This window comes from Gymnogyps californianus, chromosome 19 (assembly GCF_018139145.2).
Source record: "Gymnogyps californianus isolate 813 chromosome 19, ASM1813914v2, whole genome shotgun sequence".
NCBI lineage: Eukaryota > Metazoa > Chordata > Aves > Accipitriformes > Cathartidae > Gymnogyps > Gymnogyps californianus.
The window spans coordinates 8229222-8252722 of NC_059489.1; the positions used below are offsets into that span (position 1 = coordinate 8229222).

A 23501-nucleotide genomic window follows, 5' to 3' on the forward strand; every position below is an offset into this window, starting at 1 on the left:
GGTGCGCTGGTGCTGCTGGAAACAGCTAATGGGAAACATTAGAAGTTCAGGTTAATAAAAAGCTCACACCTACCAAAGCTGGGCACAGGACAAAGCCAGCCCTGCTCCTGCCTTGTTTGCTTGTACTTGAGTTGTTACTTCCAGAAAATCCCTGGGGAAATGTCTGCCTTCGAGATTTTATAACCTGCGGAGCCATCTACCAGTGGCTTTCACCATGCATGCTGCCAGTCCACGTGCGAACATGGGCTCCTTCTAAAGTCTTCACCAAAAGGTGGCATTTTTAAGAGTCCATTGTTCAAATCAGACTGGAAACCACGGTCACGGACCGCTCGTTTCTTCAAGGAGTACCGCAGTACTCTTCAAGGAGAATGGTGTAGCTTACAAGTGTCATTACTTCACACTCAAATGACTTACACTCGAGCGGAAGAGGCTCATCAGTTGTGGAAACGGTACCATCACATTTCGTCAAAAGATGGACGGGTCCTAACGAGGATGCAGGGCCATTTGACAGAGTTTAAACGCTGTTTGCTCACCATGAGACACGGCGAGTCATACCAGGTTGCGGCATTCAGGTATTACCACTAACAGCAGCAAGATGAAAAAAAGCGTACAATATCCTCACCGATAGCGAGGACATACAGCATTTGCCATTACATCACTATCTACTCCAAAAAAAGCAGGGGGAAACAACTTTAAAGAAATAGCTTCTATGAATTAAAGCTTCTGCTGCCAAACACTATTGTTAAATCTTTGCTGTTGGCAGTGATCAGCTTTTGCTGGCCTATGAGCCATAATAATACCGAGCAACGTGCCACAGGCAGCTTTCCGCTCTGCCAGTTTTGGTTTTCCCGTGGTGGTGAGCAGCAGCAGAGGCCAGGATAGCTGCTGGACTGGGTCGGCTGCCCTGGAACGCTGCGGAGCAAAGCCAGAAAGGTCAGACTAGAAATACGACAAATAAAATCTAACTAATTTAAGGTCTTTTGAATACTTCATTCTACTTCACCCATTACTTTAAAGGAGATCCACTGAAGGCAAAGCATGAAAGAAAGACATTTTGTCTGAAAACACAGTTTTGTAATTTATTAAATCTGTACATATAGTTAGCTAGTACTGTTCTCATTAACATATTTTTAACGTGCTCCTCCATCATCCCTCCCCAGGTCAGCAGTCTGCTCTACTGCATAAACGGAAGGCAAAGCCGTTTGCCTCCTTTGGTATCCTGAACAGCAGTGGTTCCATTCGACCTGAAAGACTCAGCAGCCAAAAGGCAAGTTTGATTATTTTATTTAAAATTAAACATTTCTTTCTGTTCAGCTACTGCGTGTGAAGCCAAACATTGTGTCTGATCGTTGTTAGTGCCAAGAAATCCATGAAAACTGATCCAAAATTAGAGACTAACAGATACCAAAGCTGTCAGAGAACCTGCTTCTCAGATGTTGCCTCAGAACTGCAGGATTTGGGTTTATGCTGAAGGTTTTTACCATTTTAAGCTCAAAGTTGCTCTTATGTGTTGTGAAGAGAGGTTTTATTGTTACTGGACAGTTACTGGTGTTGAAAAACATTAATGATTTTGTTTAGTTGTAGTTGCACTGATTTCACTGGGCATCAAAAGGTTCTGTTAAAAGCTAAATCTTTCACCTGTTAAATCTAGACAGCACTGTGCAAGTCCCAAGTCAATATAAAAACAAAATTAAGCAAATCAGAGAAAGCTCCTTGGAAATGCATGGCTAGGAAAAAAATCTGGACGCTTCACTTGGGATTGTCGTCTTTTTGAAGGATGCCTTTAAAAAACAGAAAAACATCCCAGAACAATCTGAAGACCCAAGGACCTTGGTCAACTGATTTCTGCCCTCAAGTACTGGCTTCATCATTCCAGGTCAAATTTGCAGTTTCTACCACTACATGTGGTTTTTCACATCAAATCACCATAAGTAACATTTGTAAAGTGCTTCGAGATAGTGCTACGAAAATACTAACAGTTAAAAGAAGGGCTGAACATCTATTAGCAGCACCAAGCTGATTATGACTACTTGTTTTTTTCCTCAGAGCAGCATCACTATATTCTCCTTTGACTTCCTATTAACAAAGAGTAAGGTGCCAGTGTTGGAGATGGCACAGAGGCAAAAGGAGTTTCTGCACGGCAGTGAAAGAAGGATGTGTTGGAAAACACGAAGATGTCTTCTGGAAAGATGAATGAGGCAGAGCTCCAGAGAAGGATGGGTATTTATTTCCCAGCTACATCAGGAAAGTAGTGCCACATGCAGATTCATGTGCACAAAACTATGCAGGAGGCTTCAGATAGCATAAATATTTGCCAAACAAGGAGAGAGGTGGTGCTAATCTTAAAAAAAAAAAAATTAAAAAAATCAAGACATTGATGCTTTTTGTGGGGAGGACATAATTAGAAGCTATTGCCTCAGGGCTGTTAACTACTTAGTAGTAAAATCCTGCTACTTTTCCAGTTGACAGTAACTTCTCTCCAGTTAGCAGCTTCACAAAAGCAATCCTTGAATGAATCCATAAAGCTTTCCCAGATTTTTAAAAGGTTAATTTTACCATTATAATTGCACTTTAAAAACAGGCATCAATCCCTACGCACTCTCCCCAAACACCTCCTTGATTTATAAAAGTGGAAAGAAAGGCTACAATTATTCACTGTCCTACGGCTATCATGATTTGAAAGGTTTGATTTAGGTGCCTGAAGAAAGGACGCAAACACCCAGTTTTCAGGTCAGGAAAAGTGTGCATTTTAAAAAACCAGCGGGCTTCACAGCTTGGCTTGCATCGGCTTCAGGTGTTTGTGGAAAGACTCATGAACCTGTAAGAGGACAAGAGAGTGGTTACAACAAGGTCAGGCCTGAGCTTTAAAACAGTTTTAGCTCTTTACATCTTGCAGTGTGTTTTTATACTATGGAAATTTGAATCAGAGGCACCTTGGGGATTTAAGAACAGCCAGCTAAGTCCTGTATTTGACTGTCTATATGACACAAAGGATGAGAACATAAGCCAAAACAGATAGCTTCCCCACTACCTTTTTTGTAAGAAAAAAGAATGCAAGACATCTTATATCCATACAGACAATTCTTTGGCATTTTAATTCAAAGAAAACTGGCAGAGGTTTCCTAAGGGGACTGTAATGAAGCTCCTAAGCCCCACTGACTTCATGAGCCCAAAAAATTGAGCAAGTTCTGGTGGGATTTAACTACAATGGCAGTCTCTGGCAGCCCAGTGTAGGAGATAGTCTGTCCAAATCAAATAAAGGCAGTAAAGGCCACCGAGACAGGATTTAGAGTTCTGTTTTGGCTGATGGAAGAGGCACACTGACTCTTCTCAGCTCAGTTTCTTTTATTAGCTCAGCTGTGGCTACAGCCTTAGGGCAGATACGCAACACCTGACACTTAAGTACTACATCAGAGCAATTTATTTTCTTCTCCAGTCACTACTACTGCCTGAAGGCACTGAAAGATTTGCCAGAAAACAGGTAAGGCTTTCACAGCTACTGTCACTAAGCAGAATTAACAGCAAGTGATAATTTTTTTTAAATTCAATGAGATTATTCAGTTCTTTCTCTAGGGAGAGTATGATTTCCTCCCTCAACGGAGAAACTCAAAAGTATCCCACAGGGATGCAGGTGAGGTACACGTGGGAGAGTAACTGAAGAAAGTATGCTGAAAGCAGAGGAGCAGAAGTAGGTTGCTAGTTTTGGTCCATTACCACTAGGGACTTTTCTCCCCCCTTCATCAATTACGTGCTGAGATCACTGGATCAAAATTTAAAAAACCCTAAATTGGGTTATTTCTCTGGACACATGACCTAAAGATGAAGAAATAAAGTTTCTTTACCTCTGTTTTGTTCAGTGGGGATTTCTTTGCCCACTCAAACATGTTCTCATAGACATTGCCATCATACCGGCCAAGCACAGATCCAAGATGAGCGTCATGAAAGTCAAAGGAGTCCACCAGCGCTACTGCGTTGGGACGAATTATAGCTAAGAGCTCTTTCACATGCTGGTTCACTTGAGTAATTTGAGCATCGGTCAGAATACCCGCCTTGGAAAAAAAAGAGATTATCAGAAGAGTATGCAAGTTGCAAGAGCCTTCCCTTCCCCTATGGTCTAACATAGGTCAGCCTTCCCCCACACAAAAATGCAGCAGTTCATAAAACACTAGTTTTTTTTTCTAAGTGCTAAGTAATCAAATTGGCAATTTGCCACAGTGTACAAGCAAAAGGAGATGCCTAGCAAGCCCACCATACTGTCTAGCTATTTAATCTTTGATGGGAGACTCATTCTTTAGACTGCCTGTATGTTAACTTCAGTAGCAAGTTTTCTTGAAGAATGTGCATATGCATATATTAAATTTGTCCTGGTTTCAGGGAACTTTTTGGTAAGCAGCAGAGGAAAATGGGAAGACAAAACATACCACATCTGCCTGAAGACAAAATAAAGCACTGCTGCACAATACATTCTCAAACTGAAAGAATGAAGAGGAGTAATGCCTGACCATTTAAACCCATTCACTGAAGGATGGGCTAAGATTTGGAGTACAATATCCCCCTTTTGTGCACTAATTTACAAATGCATACAGCTCTCAGAGCATGTCTGACTTACATCTCCTTTATTAACTCCTTGGTTTTTAACATACAACACCTGGTCACCAACTGGAAAACATTTAAGCTAACCTAGACAGATGCCATGTTACCATTTATCATCCAACTCTGCTTCTGGCAGATCACAAGGGAAACTTGACAAGAGCCTTCCATCAGATCTGCACTGCTAATGGCCTTCTGGAAGTCAAGACCTTATGCCTAAGCATTCGTGCAACTTTGCATTTAAAGCATCTTTGCAAACAATTACTCTGGCTCTAGAGATTTAAAGTGCTGGAGAAAGACACCAACCTGCAAGAAATCCCCTGTGTTCTTACTGATCCCATACAGTGCATACAGGAGACACAGCTCAGTCAGGACAGCGCGGACAGCTGCATTACTGATTTCAGACAGCTTTGCCGTGAAAAGCTTCACTATCACATAGTGACAGTGTGCCTACAAGAAATAAAAGGAAGGTGAATCAGGTTCATGAAGAGATGAGAAGCTCTTATAGCATATTTCTTTATCAGGCACATCACTGACCTCAGATGCTCGCACAAGATCAACAGAAGTTCTGTTCCAGGCATCCTCCTTGCTCTTTCGGTGGTTCAGTTCAGCTTGCAAATTCTTTGCTGCAGCTTCTACAAGCCTATTTCATAAAAGGAAGAAAACAGGTTATGCAATAACACCACATTAACAAGATTACGTACACTGAATTCATATGAATTTCAGTCTAACACATCAGAAGAACTCGGAGGTCGTGTGCCACGACTGAATACAATGCCTGGAGTGAGCAGTTGTGGCTCTAAACCCCCTATTATCACTGCTGCAGCTAGAACACAGCTACAGAGGGGTAAGACAACATTTGACAGCACATATATGGTGCGTGAATACTTACTCACATGTAGGTATCTGTTCTACTCTCACACTTCCTTCACAACAGGCTTTAATATCACGATTGTTTCTCTCCAGATAGATCTCTGAGCAGTTTGAACAATGTTGGTATTTGTATGCTCAAACATACTTTACGTTTCAATAAGAAAAAGATATTTCAAAATGGAACAGAGCAGAGTAACTAGGCTATGTGTAGGCTGTATGTAGCCTCTTGTAACCTCAAAGCACTTAACACCGACCCAACCTAGTAAAGTGTGTCACTTCTCGAAAAGCTTTGCAAACCACACCTTGAGAATCTAACATTAACAGAGCAGCACATCATGACCATCTCCCAAGACACACAATTTTATTGGTGCTTGGCTCAGCCTAGTAAGTGTGAACTCACCGGGCAGCACGTGCTTTGTAGGCTTCTACCAAGCTGACTGGATCATTGATCCGCACAGTCACAGTCCTGGCAGCCACATGCTGTGGCTGAATGCGTTGCCTGGAGAGATCGTTAAGGTAGGACACCATGCCAGTAACCCGCTGCCCAGAACTAACTTGGGTGTAGCTTTTGACAAGGAACCTGAAAACAGAGACAACAAATAGCAAATCTTACTCATGAGTTGTTTGAACGGAGAGGAGTCATCTTACCGAGGGTCAGACTAGCAAAGAACAGTTGTAGGCATATACTTTTCTGTCAAAAATAGGGCAGGGGACACAAACATGAGAGACCAGTTTCATAGTAATACAGGATACTCTTCGGCTCATCACTTCAGCTACAAAGATCGTAATGCCAAGGAAAAAAATGTCTCTGGACAGAAGCTACCATACCTAGCTGTCTGCAGCATCATGACCGTGTTTTCTCCCTCATAGGTGCAGGATGGGGTGAATGTGACATAGATGTCAGGAATGCCACTGCAGCGAGAGTAGCCATGCCCACCACATGCCATCCGACATTCCTCAATACCAGCATTGGCAGTCCAGGAGGTGAACGCCTTCAGCCCTGCTGTCAGTGCATGGAGCTGATGGACAAAAGCAAAGCCAGTTTAGATTTTTTATTTTCCATTCTTAGCTTGCACACACACATGCTAAGCACTGCAGCTCCCAGAAAAAAGTAGTCAGCACCATCCTTCCACTGTCCCACAGGGTCTTGTTTTTCTTGTAAGAACTCTTTCCTGAGCCAAACTATTTATATGAAAACCTCTGTACATGTAAAGACTTGAGTACCCCATCCTTTCTGTCTCTATGCATTATATGTACAAGACTGTTATCAATTGCCTATTGTCACATTAGGTTCTCAGACAGAATCCCTAACCAAAAACTGATGTTTTACAACCCTAACTCCTCAGTATAGTACTGATACCTTTGATCAACACACCAGTTCTACCCTAGTCACTTGGACAAACAATCAAGAAGCTACAGCACAAGCATAAGATCGGCCTTAACTCCACTCCCAAGTGATATGCCATCATTCCTGGAAAGTCACCTTTTTAAAAAATATACTCACAGTAGCTTTCTCACTATGCATTACTCCCTATTTTTTATAAAGGGCTGCTAAATGAGTAGTGCAAATAAAGCTGTAAAAGTCATCAGCACTTACTGGGCTTGGGATCTCTGAATCTAAAGAATTACAGGAAATCTCATGAGTGAAAGCCAAAAAGGCTTGATGCCTCTTCTCCCATGCTGTAAAGAAACCTTACATAAAATCAACAAACACCCCTCCGATTTCCAGAGGGGACAGTACCTCTGGCAGCTCACTCAGATCCCCTTCATTGATGTCTCCACTAATACGATGATAGGTGTCTTTTATGTAGGCTCCCACAAAATGAAAAGCATATGCTGTTGCCAGGAGAGGAAAGAGTTTGTATTGTTGGGTCTGATAATCCAAGATCTGGGGTTCTGCTTCCCTAGAGCAAAATACAGATGAGTTAGTATGCCAGTGGCTAGCAAACTGCTGCAGAAGTCCTATTCAACTCTAAGTAGGTTCTCCACTTGGATAGTACAAGCTGCATCCGTATCAAGCCAGACTATCTAAGACCATACAGCAAAAGCCTCCGGCAGTGGGGAAGGCATTTTGGCAGTTAAGAATGAAAGATTACTCAGTTACCAGGATGAAACAGCGTTTTGAAACTATCAAGTGCCAAAGCAAACAACATCAACCACAGTCCCTCTTCCCTCCAGTATTTGAGAATCTTCCCTCAGCACTTAAGGCTGCTCTTTTATTTCACTGCACCTACCCTGGCTTTAGCTCAGACTGGTGTCTCACTGCGCTATAGCGGATGGCAATGGTACAAGCCCGGGACAGGGAGCGAGCTGAATCGCCTACAATGAGAGATCGGATGAACACCATGGTCCCGTAGGTTAGCTTGTCACTGAGTGGTTTCACATAGGTGCCATCTGGTTCAACCTACCAAAAAAAAAAAAAAAACAAACCAGCAGCCTGTTGATTTTTAAAGTTTCCTCCCTTTTACATGTTCATATGCCAAGCTCTAAACTCATCAAGTAGCACTTACAAGCAACCTACAATCTTGTTGGTACACTATTCAACCACACAAGAGCATCTGAAGTGTCAGCATATGCTGAAAATCACTGCTTTACCTGGGCATATTTCATCAGCATGTTTTCCCGAGGAATTCTGAAGTTGTCCATCTTCAGGTACCCGTTATCCATTTCATCGTAACCAAATTTTGGCCCAATGTCACCCACTGTAATACCTGCCACAGACAAAGCCGCTTGCATTAAGAAACAGGAACTAAACACCACACGAGAGGCTCAGGCCTTCTCCAATAAAGAGACTGTTTAGTTTTCTAGCAAGTCCTGGCATTGTTAGGAGTAACAGCTAACTAGGACCTTAATCTCTTTGATGGAAAAGTGGACATCAAAACATGGGGATCTTCATAATTTACATGCAGTCCTACTATCCAGTCACTGGGGGAGCTGTCTCCAAAGCTCATCCACCTCACTTCTCGCTAGAAGGTATTATTTCCCTTTCAGAAAGTACGACATGCTGCCTCACAGAATGCATAGCTGGGAAACACTGGGACAGAATCAAATCCCAAACTAACCTTCACACTGAAAGAGTGACATAAAAGATGACTTAGTGGTAGTTCAGTCATAAGAAAGACTCCTTTAAGCCCTGTGACCTACCAACTACTCACTGAAATCAGCCAGTGAAATAAGCCATGTACATTAACAAGACACATGCAGCTGTATATAGCTGGAGAGAAACAGATCTAACGTATTCCATGAGTGCTAAACTCTTAACATTAATTTTTACCTGGCAAAGGTTCATGGGTGCCCAGCTGCCGTATGGGAACAATGAAGGCATGCAGCCCTTTGCACTGGCCCTGAGTGTAGAGCTGAGCCAGAACAATGGCATGGTTTGACGTCTTTCCAACTGCAAAAGGAGTGGGCGTCAGAAGGAAAAAAAACAATCAACATACTTATATACAGAGAGTCTCTTTCCTTAAAGCAGGATCCGAGATTACCTTAACCACATCATGTGTTAGAAAATCAGATTTACAACACTGGTTATCATACAAATTCTACAGCTAGACAAGCCATGCTGCTCAAGTCAATGGAAGCTGCACAATACGATTCTCTCGACTATACAATACCAAGTCCTTGGCAAACCTGCCAGTGGAGCTGAACGAAGTATAAAGATTTTGATACAACCGATCAAAAATTACACCAAATCCATACAGTGTGAATGATTCTGAGAAACAATTCAGAGCACACAGATAATCCAAAGTTTTAGTAGGCTCTGATAAGTCTGTTACTTATTGTACAAGAGTAACTGCCTTTCAGCCAACTCTTCGGATCAACTTTCAATCATCATTCTGTAGATATAATACATATCACATCACCTCCCTAAGTTTTTCCATACATCTTCCAGATTTAGACACACAGTGATGCACTTACGTCCACCTGGCCACCACTTAATGGAGGTCACAGTGGGGCTGTTGAGGATGAATTCCTGGGTAGCAGGGTCGTAAGTAGCTGTAGTTTCTAGACCCCGAAGATGAGTTCCTGAAAATAAGCAAACACATTGTTTTGGCAGAAAGTCAGTCACAAAACAGAGACAAGGACAGAACTGGCCAATGGGAAGTTGAACTCCAGTAGTAATGTACAAATTTTAACTTTGGTTTTAGGCTAAAGGACTAAATATCAACCAATTAAGGAAGAACAAGTGAGAGTCAGACCATATTCTGGGACCTGAAGCCAATTCTCAGAAAACATGTTGGGTTTTTTTCCCAGTGGTCTAAGACTAGTTTTCCAAGCACCTCCAATCTGACACCTTTTTGCTATTACACACCAGAAGCCCTTTCTCAGTTAAAAAGGTCCACAAAAACCACGCTCACCTGGATTTCACTAAAACTGCAATCTGATTAAATTGCAAAATAAAAATCATATACTTTTCAGCCACAAGATGAAATAGGTAGTGCCCATCATCTCTTCATTCCCTCATAAGGCCTACATTCTCCTCACTTGATGGAGCAGTTTCTCCCAAACGAGATCATCCATAGCTCTGAGACAGCAAGTAATGGCATGCATATGCTAGGGTACTGACGCAGGTAGATGAAGAGACTGCAAAAAGATGAAGGTAACAATTCCAGGAACAGTCTTTGTCTTCTGCCCCCAACTCTTTTACTTCACACATACCTGTCTCAGCAGTGGCATTGTCCCTGCATGTATTAAAAAAAAAAAAAATCACCGGGCCTACTTGCTTAAACTAGACAAGCTGTGAACACTCCTGATAGTCTGGACTGACAGAGCAAGACAGAGCCAGTGACTCTACACAGGAGCTTCAACATGAAAAAGGATATCACCTTGACGCAACCACATTTCCAAAGCATGGAGTTAAAGGTAGAGTTCCACAGGCAGCTTAACACAGACTTACTTTGCTGGTAAAGGATCTTCAAACCTCACTAGTTCCAAGAGATTCTCCACAGACTTGCAGTTACTTTATGCTTCGTACAGTCTCTACATTTCACTTCAGCACAAAGGTGAATCCTGCTCACTTTTAGAAAATAATTCTCATCTGCAACTCTCAGATGTCAAAATTAGAGTTTCCCAAGGCATAATATCCTCCCTTTGAAACTTTGATTAAAAGTGTTGCAATCACAATACTGCTGGAGTTTTCAAAATCCATTTCAAAGCTTGAAAGCAAAGGAATAGCAACAAAGAACAAAGTCTACTTGAGACAGAGAATTTAAAAAAAAACCCCCATTTCATGGTCCAATTAAAAAGAACACATGGGAGTGAACTAAAGAACTGGGGGAATAAAGCTCCCCACAAAACATGAGCATTGGAACCAAGTCATCCACACGTTCTCTGATCCAAGGTCAGTCCCAAGGTGACAAGCAACTTTTACTTTTTTTGGCATCTCTTTCAGTACCTTAAAGCTCTGTCCTTTTGTCTTCACACTGAACGTTAAGTAGAGCAAAGCAGAAATCACACTGGAAAGAATGGTAAGTGTAGAAATGAACAGATGTCATCAAATTGACATCACCATAGCCATATGCAATAATCTATACTGGTTTGAATGGCACAAGAGGAGCACTCAGTATGCTCATATATAGAACTACAGACATCAAACTCTCCCATAGGAGAAAAAAGGGCAAGCAGCATGTGGCATAATGGTCTATTAAAAATTTCAGAGGCAGTCCTCTTTTCCCTATAGCCACAACCGTATGCGTAAAGACTGTAGGGTAAACACACACCATTTTTCCCAGGCAGGGGAATCCTTTGTACACAAAGCCATTCTTAGAAATAGCATTTAGTGAATGTACTGTACCATGGCCCATTTCAGTCTGGGCATAAGTGCCAATGATCTCCAGGTTCCAGGCAGGCATGAAGAAGCGATCCTGCTGCTCTGGGGTTGCCTGGGTGAGAAGGGTGGGGAGGAACATGCCCAGATGAAGGTCCAGAGGTTCAGGCCGTCCACGATGAACAAAGCTGTGAAGAAGTGTCATGGGATGGGAGTGTGAAGGGAATGTTATGGGAGGGAAGCAAGCATGAGGATTCATGGTGGAGATTCAGGAAGAGACAAAAAGAAAAAAAAAAAAAAAGATTCATGTGTAAATCGGAATTCAGCAAGTGTATTTTAGAAAGCCAGAGCACTGTCCTTTTCTCAGGCCTGAACAATAAGAAATTACACTTACTCTGAAATAAACGTGCTGCAACGTATTTCTTTCTAATCATGCATAAAATGCATTTGCAACATTCCCGTATTTTTGATGCACCATGATTGATAAAAAACCAATTAATCCAAACCAAAAGAAAGATCAGACCTTCACTATGGTTTGGAAACCAGAGCATCCCTAAGTTAAACGGGCTGAGTCAGAACGTCAGTTTGTTGAAGATGTGATCTGGCTGGATGAAGCGAGCCTTCAGCTAAAGATATGAAGTCCACTTTTTTTTCCCATGGTTTGAGGGTAGAACCTGGTAGAAGTCCCAGTTCATCCAGCTGAATGAGCTAGGTTTTCACTGAACTTTCTTTTTTTAAAAAAGGAAAGTCCTAACTGTCTGTACTACCCACTTCACTTTTTTTTTACTAAAGATCAGACACAATTAGTGTATATTACAGTGCAACTCAACCCCCTTCAACTTTTGCTGTTTTTAAAAGCTCTCTTAAAAGGACAGTGCCCTGCATGTGTAAGTCAAAGTTGTGAACATAAACAACTTGGCAAGAAAGCCAACATTTTTCAAGCTGTAAATCACCAGCACAAAGTCTCTCCAATTAAACATGTTTCATTAGAACTACTCTTCCTCCAAGTTCTGTCAAACACCACTGTTAGGTAGTTAAGTGGTCTATTAAATTTTTTGATATAAAGAATTAAATGCTCGTTAAATCTTTAAATATTGATAGCTTTGAGTATTAAAATAGTGGGGATATAGATTGAGGATCAGTACCTTCTGTACAAAGGTTGTCCCTCTGGCTCATTTATGTATGAAATAATGTGATTGGTCTTTAACAGGAATATATATATATATATTTAAATGAGATATGCATTATGGAAAGAGCACTGATCTGAGCTTAGCTCAAACTCAGTTGGCATTCTTATCAAAGTGGGAAGAATGCATTCTTGTGTGACCTCTAAACACACATCAATATGCACTAGCTCTATCCCTAGAGCTTCCTAAGAACTGTAGTTCTTCTCTTTGATGTTCTCAGGCACCTACAAATAAATTCAACCATCTAATAAACCCAGTAGCAATGTTTTCTAAGCTTTTTGACTCAACAGTGACCAAGCTCAACAGGGAGCTAATGGGTTTTCAGGGATATCAGATTTTAAGCGAGTTCAGTACTGGTGAGAAGTACACAGCTGACAGTCAAAGACTGAAAGAAAACCCTTATTTACTAGCAATAGCTATAAACCAGGTAGAAACAGTACAGTATTTTCATTACTCATTTTTGTTTCCTTTTCAGCCCTGTGCTATTCGTGCTTTTTCTTTCTTTTATTTTTGTCAAGAGACTTATTCACTATGGAATAGGTTAAAATCAACACAGGCTACCAAGTAGGTATTCACTAAGATAAAACTGAGTAAACTACCCATCCAGGCTAGGATTCAATTCAGTAATCCAGGGGTCTGTTTCCCCATCACCAGTTTCTAAACATCAGGATTAAATTAAGCAGAGCTCAGTGACAATTACTGCAGAAGCTTTACTGATGAAGTAGTTAGTTAGATACTCAACATTTATAGCAGGAATGCCAAACAGTTGCATTTTAATTATTCAGCATGGAAAGTATATTTACTTTACCATACTATCACCATGTTAGTTCTATTAAGTGTCAAAATACTAATTTTACCATCAAACAACATGAGAACTATAAGCAAACCAGACCATCACCAGGCAAGAAAGTGCAATGACCTAATACAAAATAGCAAGTAAAACAAATCACTTTGGTGTGGATGTGTGTCTGATTTAAAGTTAGTGTGAAAAAGCAAACAAGGTCAGCAGGCATTTATTGTTGCCATCCGGTTGTCTCTCAGCTTCTGGTGTTGAGCTAGGTTTGCTCACTCCATCTCTCCCAAGCAGAACAGATGACAGGATTTCCTCCGTTGCATCTTCTATGAACGTTTCAGCTACCAGGAGTAGCTGTAACTGAACAGCCAGGCAATTGGCATTACCACCTAACTTTTGCAATTGTCCAGACTTGTACATATCATGCTTTCCATGTTTAGATGCCAGCACAAGCACTGGAGTCTTTTGTTTGTTAAACTATTCTTGCTGGTATTTAACAGCCATAATTCCAGGTTCTGGGCTAAAAGACTGTTTTCTGATCCATTAAACGTTCTTCCATTTGACGAAGTGAAAGTCGCTTTCAACAACAGTAGGAATAAGATGTTTTTCTTCTTTGAAACCAAGATCTTTCCATGAAGTTGTACAGCTGCAATGGAGTAGCATCTGGAAGAAAAGTGCTTGGGGCAAAGCATATCTTACTTTCAAAAACAAAAAAAATGCACAATCTCACCATGCTACATTGCATCTACAGGTATACTTCTGACCTGTTTATGCAGGCCAGTCATGCACTAAGACATGCCCCAAATTCAGGCAAAAATAAAAACCACAGTACTGTTGACTGACATGTTCCAACCAGTTCAAGTGAAATTCAGACTCCCAGCGCTTAGAACAACCTTCTCATCTTAAAACAAAGGTAAACAACTACAAAGTCAGTGATCAGCAAAGAGGTGCATTCTGGAAAAGACCAAAACTAACTCTGTGATTGTTAGGATGTGAAATGAAGCAGCTGTCTGGCTACAGGGCAGGAAACATCAACAGTTAACCAAATTATTTTACCTTTCCCCTTTTAGATTTACCTAGGGATCATCATCAATTTACAAACTGGAGTTACAGAAAAGAGGTTACCCATTCATCCCTGAAGGGAACTAACCATGTCCCATTTCGGTTTGGGCGTAGGTGCCAATTATCTTGACTCCATGGACCAGGGGCAGCCATTTCTCCTTCTGAGCATCAGTCGTTTGGGTCTCTAAGGTTTTTTGAAACATGCTGAAGTGGAGACCAAAAGGTTCAGGAAAACTGCCCAAGTATGTTCTACAGGAGAGAAATAGAGGGATCTGGATCTCAGTCTTAGTGTTACTGTGATCCTGAAAGGCTTTTCTCCAACTGTAGCATAAGATAAATAATCTCTTTGCGTATTTCAACCTTTTTTTGTCCCACAAGCAACCTCCAAATATGGAGGCATCAGAAGCAATGCTAAAGGGGAAATAAATGTTTCTTTCAGGCATTTTCTTCACCCCATGAATCCTGCTGTTGCTATGTAACTGGAAAAAATATTATTCTAAAAAGATTCATGGGGAACTTAAAACTGAGGACACGAAAACCAAATTATTTTCTCCCCCATCTCTCAGGCTTGGCGGGAATAAATGCCACTGCTGCTGGTAGCCTAGAACTAGGCCATTATTAGCTAGAAGCACTATGTATTGAAAAGGAAAAGGCTTCTTAGGTGACTAAGTGCTTTTCACAAGAGCTCTGTATTACCTGTAGCTGCTTCTATCAGTTGTGAGATCAGGAACTCACCTTCAATTAAAATTACTGTTACAGGCTAGTGCTGGAGGGAATGGAATGATAATCAGGTACTTTAAGTGTGCTTCACCAAAACAGAAGTTATTTCAGGAGAGAAAGCTCTATTAATTTAGTAGCCACGATGGCAGGCAAAGTACATTCCCAATTAAAACAAGCTCCATAACACAAACGTGCTAGAAAGTTTCACTGTGTAAAAGCTATGTAGTAAATGACAGTATCTTCCCTTCAACATTCTGCAGTCTGAACAGTTTTTTCATCTTCAATCTACTGTACACGAATGCTTATTCCATCCAAACTCTAAGATGGAGGAGGAAAAAATGAGCGCTCTGCATGAACACCTACATACAAGGTCTCTCCCACCTACCCAAGATACCTACAAGGGAAATACATCCTTCCATCTCGAGGTACCTGCCCAGGGAGCACATTTAAGAGTTTGTTGCCAACACAGATCTGCACTGCACAGCGCATGCTATGCATCTAGTTTGTCAAATTACAGTAGCATTTGTGACTGGCATTTTACACCATGCCTGGAATGAGTGCTTGGGAGCAGAGAGTAAATAATTGATAATTCAAAACCAGATCCCTATACAAACTGTGAAACTCAGCCTTAGGGTGAGAGAAAGCAGGACAAAGCTTCTTCAGCACCACTGAACTGCACGTTGAAGACACTTATTTTAACATGGAACAGTTTTTAAATGGACAAGACTGAATGAGCCATGGATTTTTCCAGGAGCAAAACTATTGTAATCAAGTAAGCTAATGCTGGTGATTAATGTATTAACTGTGCTTTAAGCTGGTGTGAGTGCAGGTACAGTGTCTAGAGTTCCTGGAATTGAGGCAGACAGTTCTCTTAGCAGAAAATATTCTATTGCCTACAGCAGCACATGTTTACAAAGCTGAAGTTATCAGGGCGACCAAGGGCTTAAAAATGCTACAAGGACAGTGAGACACAATATTTTTCAGCACCTTTGTGGTTTCCTACGTGAGTTATTCTTTTAGTCCAGGACTCATATAGCAAGAGCAGCACCCTTTACTTCCTCACTGCCTACAGCACAATTACTGTGCATCTATTCCTTGGGCCCAAAAAGGACAAACCTACAGGGAGAAAATGAGTGCTGACTTTGAAATACACTGTTTCAGGGCAGCTTGGGAAGAGCTTGAACACTTCTTTGCGTATTTTCAGGAGCCATTGAAAGAACTTGTGAAAAAGGTGCAGCACATGCTTTGCTGTCAGAAAAACCAGGTCAGACGCTGCTTCTTTGAAGGTAATGCTCCAGGAAAAAAAAAAAAATCTTCTTAAAGGTCACACCAGCAACTTTCACTGCCTATCAGTAAGTCTAATCGCAGGTGCCAGATATTTCATGCTTAACTAGCACCTCCTCTGATAGGAGTAAGAAGAATGACATTTTGTAAGCAGATACTTTAACATCCCTGTGTCAGAAGGTCATACTATTTCACTGACTAAACATGCAGCATTTTAACAGCTTCTTGCATTAACAAAGCTGAAAGCAGAACTGAAAGCCAACTAATTTACAGCAGAAACTTTTCATCTCTGTATACTCCACGCTGAATGATTAGGATTTTCCTAACGTGCCTTTTAACCGCTTGAATGACAATGAGAGAAAATCCTGTTTTCCTCATGACACAGGGCAAACAGAAGAGATACTAGGTGTGAAGGGAGGAACAAAGGGTTTTCTTTCCTTCTTTTTCTTTCTCCGAACTCTTACTCCTTCCCCTCCCAATTTTGACATTCCCACTTGGCATTTCCCACTACCTATACAGCTTCTTCTCCAAAGGCTGCATTGTATAACTGTTCAAGTACTTTGCTACATGAAGACTGAATATGGCTAGCTGCATCTAGCACTAGCCATTGGATCAATGACCAACGATTGCCTTATTGGTCTGAAGTCAGACTTGCTACCACAATCAGTGAGTCAAGAGGAGAGCTGCAGTTCCAAATCCGCTTACGGGAGAAGGATGTGTAGTAATATGCTACTTTGGCAATATGGATCTTTCCAGATTTCACAGCAACCAACACCACCCATGTAGTAAAAGGCACTTGTATTTGACAGATGAGTTTGATAGCATATCTATCAGTGAACAGAGTACAACAGAAGCAAAGTCTATGTTTTCAGAAACTCCAAAGCTAAATGAACAATTGCAAAGACATTCTCAGGCTGCAGAACTGGGTCACAGAATAAGGTCATCTACTTGAAAGCAAAATCTGCAAGCAAACTTCTAGCTTTTTACGGTTCTTGAGCTAACTCTCTCAAGGAAGAGCATGAAGGGTCACCTCAGTGGAGAAGGAGCAGGAGGTATGTCTGACCTGTGCTTACCGGGCTTCACAGTTAACAAATGCTATGGTAATAAACTGCTTTTCTAGCTGTATCAAAAAACCCAAGTCAGACTCATCCATTCCGAATTAATTTAGCAGTGGCTAGTAGGGCTCCACTACGTTTTTTCTAGTTTGATTTGCTGAAAGCTACTCCAGGTCCTAACTTTAGTGTCAAAATGAGAAGTAAGGACCAACTCTCACAGGGAAAGTGCACATTCATGCAATGCTTATGAACACAGGAATCATCTGCTGACTTGCAGCTCTCGGATCTTCTCTTCTTCTGTGACACAGTTTCTCCCAACTGTTTTTCACTTCTTCATTTAATCCCATTTTCCTCAATGAAGGTTATTTAAACTTGAAGGTGAATTAAAACTGACCAGATTGCTCTCTTTAAAAAGCTGAGTAGCACTACATATCAGAACAATTTCCCATTTTTCATGCTGACTTATATTTTGCTGCAGTTAGACTGTAAAAGAAATCTTAAATATTGGCACTTTAAGGCTGCTGGCCTTCGAAAGCTGTAGTCACAGCAGCAACTGCAGTGTTGACACATGTTAAGACACAGGAAGAACTGACTAGATGAGAAGCAATTAAAATGACTTCTAAATATATTTAATAGATCCTCTTATGTTTTGGAGTCCTTGTGAAAACAGGAGGGAGGAGCATTCAGCTTGACATGTCACAGCAGCAACAACTGTTTAAGCATATCTCCAGGGCAGCTGAAGGAAGAAGCATTTCTCCTCGCCTATTCATAAACCAAGCTATAAAGTTGGTCAGTCATGATACAAAGCTATCTAGTGAAGTTCTGGTAGTATACAAAAGCTACAGGAAAACAACTAGCTCAAAATTGTCAAAAATTACATATGTAAATAAATCTGTCCCTGCTGTTTGGGGACAATCACAAGGCGTGAGGGATTATTGGCAAAATACCTTAAGCTTCTGTACATAAAAATCTGATGGTCTATCACAATAAATACAACTTGACATCTGAATCAAGGACTTCAATCTATTTCCTAAACTTCATTCAAGGCATGTCACAACACCATAACCATTCCATTTTCCAGTTTGGAAAAATGAATAAACACAAACACAGGTTCCCCGGGTCAGCTTTTATACAAATGAAGTCCCTTCTAGTTAGTACCAATTAGCATGTTTGGATATGTGATAGAAATAAACTTAATTTTGCAAGTTGGGTGGAGTTCACTAAGTTTAAAAAGAAGTTTGACACTCAGCAGGTGAGAAAGTGGGCCAGATGTTAAAATGCAAATGAAATCAAAGGATGAAAAAAATAATCTTTTCATTTCTTCCATTTATTAAGAAGCAGTAAGCCAATATCCTCCCTTGCAAACACCAGACATTATAGTAAAGAATTCAAATCAAGAGTATTAACAGTATACAGTTCTTAGAACAAACTTCACTTGTAGGTAAGAAGCATATGTACTGCTCTTCATTCTTCTACATGTTATTACAGAAGATACTGGAAAATACAGTCTACAGTAATTGCAATTATCTTTTGAAATCCTGAATGTCTGCAATTAGAATTGACCCTGAAAAAAAGTAAGCCTTCCTCATTGTTTCAGTTGATTTTTGGATCATGAATTCTGACTAGTCACACATGACTATTCGTATCACATAAGATATGGATGTATTATTTGGTACCTATATGAAATACTAAGCTTTCATCCATTTAAAGTTAAGAATTGCTGACTCCCAAATAAGTTTATGGAAAGACAAAACTAGAATCTATCATTTCACTACTTCAGAAAAGTCCTGTTTTCATGAAATATTGTCAGAAATGCTACCAAAAGACAGCATTTACATTGCAAACTTTGTTGAAATTTGCCAGCTGGTATACCGGATAGACTTCTCTGAATTTTCTCCATAAAAATAATTGAAGAAACTTCCCTATCACCTCCAATAATCCTTGTGTAGGAAAACTTAAGGATTAACTTTTGCCATGCAGTACCTGAATAATCTAATACAGTCACTGAACTTTTTTCTTGTTATCATTGTCCACAGATGCCAATTTTCAAAAGAACATTTACATTACTTCCATGAGAACTTTCACGACACAGGTCAGTGCAGACCAATTTCTTTGAAATTGAAACTACAGCAGACAAGATGATTTCAACTAACTAGTCCCAATATTCATGCCCTGAGGCCAATGAGAGCTTTTCTACAAATCCAGTCAGAGGGGGCTTGCGATTCTACCAGTGCATTATTTAATGTGCAATGTTCATTTAATGTGCCAGAGGAGATATTCATGGTATTAGGTCCAGATTTCTAGAGCTGTGCAATCTCTCTGTTAAGCAGTTTTTGTTTGATTATATCAGAATGAGTTTAATAGAACTAAGGGGAGAAATACATCAAAGTCAGGAACTAAGTTCCCTGCAAGCTGGAAGGAATGAAACTCAGACGTGAAGACAGTTTTATTAACTTAATCCAAGGGCAATACTATCAGATAAAAAAAAGGTCAGATAAAACAAAAAGCCTCTAGGTCAAAGGGAACCACTGTAGCACCAGGAGCTTGGAGGAGGGAGACAGGACAGTAGTTATAAACAAGAACTTATAGGCTATCTTGGAACATTTTCAAGTATGCCCGTAATGCAACTTTATTAGGTCTAAGTGCAAAGTGAAGTAATCAGCTTTAAGAGATTTCATTAGAAGCTGCAACCTCATCAGATCTATTCAGATTCAAAGTATTTCAGTATATTTTTTATTCCTTTTGGAAAAAAATAATCAGACTACAAGTCCCATTTTTTACTTTCTGCACCATACATAATGAAAAAGGTATAATTATTAATGGTGCATTTCTAGTCAAAAATCTAAGAAAACACAATATTCAGGAAATCAGGGTTTCATCTGAAATTCACCGAAGCCAAGACTTCAGTGGGCTTTCATACAGGTCTTTAGCTTCCTTTGGACAGCAAACATAGGAAAAAAGCACAACTCTAATGTCCTTGGTGATGATCAAAGTACATACAAGAAGCAAACTCTACAGCTAGGTACCTTTTAAACCAGTAGATCTCCTCCGGATCTGCAATTCCATATTCTCTTAACTTCATCACCATCAGAGAGCTCTTCCTGATGGCTTGCTCATAGCGTTGGCTGCGGGACAGGAAGTTCAAATCCTCGTGCTGGAAGTCAGGGTCATTAATAACTAAGGCCTCTGGGGACAGAACAGAAGAGGAAAACAAACTCAGTTTCCACAAACCTCAATAGACAGTGGGTGAGAAACGATTCAGCATTTCACCTGCCGTACCTTAAGGTACAGATATCAGAAAATTAAAAATAAAAGTTAATGAAATCAGAAAGAAGTCAAGGCTCTTGGAGAGAGGGACTCTAGCAACAGGGCACTCTCCCATTCCATACATAAACCACATTTTAAGTTTGGAGCACTCTCGACTTGGCAGGAAGTTAATTCACTGATGTAAGACCTGCAGGCCCCTCAATAACAATCTCAAAACCTCCAATAGCCATCGTTACTGCCAGATGGGACTGCCTCATGAACTTTGATCCCCATACAACTCTTTGCAGAAAGGCACAGCTATTATTCCCACTATGCCGACTGAAAACCAAGGCACCCACAGGCCGCAGACTTTCTGTGTCCCCTTTGGCACACAAGTTGCACAACACCAGCTTCTGACAGTCCCACCCCAGCGCGGGCTGGGCAAAGAAAGAGGATGGAGGTATTTCATTAATCTCACATATCATGCTAGTGGCAGGTGAGAAACAGGTCATATTTGTACTGTTGGGCAAGAGTGTACTAGGAAGGAAAAAGGAGGGGACAGGGCCCAAGAGAAATGCCCATGGGAAGCTGCCTCTCACTCTCTGGAGGAAGGGCAAAGAGAGGTAAAAGGACATTGCTCCATCAGGGCCACCCCAAATCCTTTCTGGGAAGGGGAGAAGAGAGGGATCAGGGACATAACACTGCTCTTGCTTCCCTCTAACCCATTAGACAAAAATCTCTTCCTTCAGGCAGCCCCCTCCACCTGCAAGCCCTCTCCTCACAGCTTTCCCCTCTCCCTGGAGTCTCCCCTCTCCCCAAAAGCTCTTCCCCACGCTCTCCCTCCTCTACAGCCTCCCTCCCCACGACCTCCTTCCCCTCCCCTGGTCTCCCTCTCCCCACAACCTCCTCCCTCCTCACCTCCCCCGGCGCTTCCCACCTTCAACGTCGGCTCCCCCCGCGCTGTTACCCCGCTCTCCCTCTCCCTGGAGGCCCCTTCTTGGGTTCCCCCCCCTCCCCACTGCCTCTCCCCTCCCCACACCCCCGCTTTCCCTCTCCTAAACCCCCCTCCTCCCTCACAGCCTCCCCTAAGCCTCCACCCCGGGCTGTCTCCCCCTCCTCACAGCCCCCCGACCCGGACAGGCCCCACTCCCCTCAGCGGAGGGGGGGGAAGGCACCGGGCCGGGGGAGGCGGCGGCACGCCCAGGGCCTCCCTCACCGATCTCCTTGCGGCGGCGGGTGCGCTCGGCGCCGCCATCCAGGATGTGGGTGAGCAGCTCGGGCTGGAAGGTGGCGGCGGCGCGCTCCCTCCGCAAGTCCGCGTTCATCATCATCGCGGCGGCGGCTCCGCTCCGCTCGGCCCCGGCTCCGGCTCCGGCTCCGGCACCGGCACCGCCCGCACCGGCCTCCGCTCCGCCGGCCACGCCCCCCTCCCCGTGACGCCACGCCGCGCGCGCCGCCGCGCCGCGCCACGTGACCGCCGCCTCCCGCGGCCAGCGGCGGCGAAGCGGTGAGCGGCGGGCTGGGCTGCGGCGGGGGCCGGGCCTGCGTTAAACCGTGCTTAAAGCTGCATGCACCGGGCTGCAGCTGCGGGGGGTGCGTGTGCGTGTGCGTGGCGCCGGGCTTTAAATTGTGCGTTAAGCTGGGCGTACAGCGGGCTGCACCTCTGGCTGCGCGTGCCTGAAGTCGTGCACTGAATGCGTATAACGTGCCGCATAGGAATGCCGTGTCAATTAGGTGTGCGTACGGCGTTTTGCAGTCGAAGCTGGGTGTGCATTAAAGTGTGCGTGAAACGGTGTACTAAATAGACATATAACGTGTTGCAGCCGGGGCTGGGCATGCATTAAGTAGCACGTGGAGCATGTCTATAACAGGCTGCATTTGGGGCTAGGCATGCATTAAATTGTGCGTTAAATAGCACATTGAGAGTGCACATAACATGCTGCCTCTGCAGCCAGGCGTTTAATAGTTAGTTAAATAAATAGTTCATTAAATGCCCATATAGCATGCTGCGTTTGGTCCTGCATTCAATACTGCATTAGATAGTGCACCAAATCTGCATGTAACGTGCTGCACTTGGGGCCAAGTATGCATTAAATGTGCATGTAACGTGCTGCAGTTGAGGTTGCACATGCATTAAGTAGCGCATTGAATGGGCACATAGCATACTGCAGTTGGGGTTGGGCATGTGTTAAAAAGTGCATTAAATGCACATTGAGCATCTTGCATTCCTGGCTGATCCCGTCCTGCTGCACAGCGTGATTCAGGAGCAAAACTTGAGCGATGCAGGACGGCCTTTCCCCTGCTCGGGAGGTGCAGAACTGACCCTGCTTTTTAAATCTGGGTTAGGTGAGGCGGAGATGCAGGGAGCTGCAGAGTGCAGGGAGGTGAATTTCCGCCTCCCTCGCTGCTGGTTGGGACCCTTGCCAGAGGGGTTTCACAGCCCACCGTGGGGGTGCACAGCCTTTCATGGGGCCACAGGGCAGCCAGACTCGGAGTTCAGGCATGTGCCGAGAAGGGGTGAGCCAGGATCGCCCTGGTTTCGGTGGCCTCCCACGGCAGTCCTCTGTGGGATGGCGGTGGGGCATTTGGCAAGGTTGCAACCCCCTGAGCAATGCATGGGGTGGGCAAGGGGCACCAAGCATTAAAGCCACAGGGTTGCAGCTCAGCATGTCCCCACTGCTGCATAATCAGTATTGGGGGTCCTCGAACCTGTTGGGGTGGCCCCCCTTGTCTGAATTGCAGGAATCTCTGCCTGGGCCGTTGTGCAGCTCTTGGGGTCCCCTGCAGCAGGGCAAGAAACCGGAGAGAAAAGCAATAAATGGAGCATGGAAACACGCCAAACACAGGCACCCTGCAAGGGAGATTGGAGGGAAAATGATGCCAAAAGAAACCACATCAGGGCACAGCCGACAGCCGGGCTACGG

At 42.8% G+C, this 23501-nt stretch overlaps 1 protein-coding gene across 2 annotated transcripts; it reads right to left on the reverse strand.

The window, feature by feature from the left end:
* Positions 1–1268: 1268 nt before the first annotated feature.
* Positions 1269–21914, reverse strand: ACOX1 (acyl-CoA oxidase 1). Of its 2 annotated transcripts, none has more exons than XM_050908406.1 (14): positions 21794–21914; positions 20358–20517; positions 11258–11418; positions 9382–9489; positions 8738–8857; positions 8059–8174; positions 7698–7867; positions 7205–7367; positions 6292–6482; positions 5864–6043; positions 5128–5233; positions 4897–5040; positions 3843–4049; positions 1269–2818 (listed from the first exon to the last, which is right to left on the reverse strand). In XM_050908406.1, exons 1-14 carry the CDS (start codon positions 21906–21908, stop codon positions 2768–2770), a joined length of 1992 nt encoding a protein of 663 aa, XP_050764363.1. In that variant the 5' UTR covers positions 21909–21914; the 3' UTR covers positions 1269–2767. The 2 variants fall into 2 exon arrangements, with proteins under 2 accessions (XP_050764363.1, XP_050764364.1); XM_050908407.1 differs by lacking the exon at positions 11258–11418 and adding an exon at positions 14361–14521.
* Between the last annotated feature and the right edge of the window lie 1587 nt (positions 21915–23501).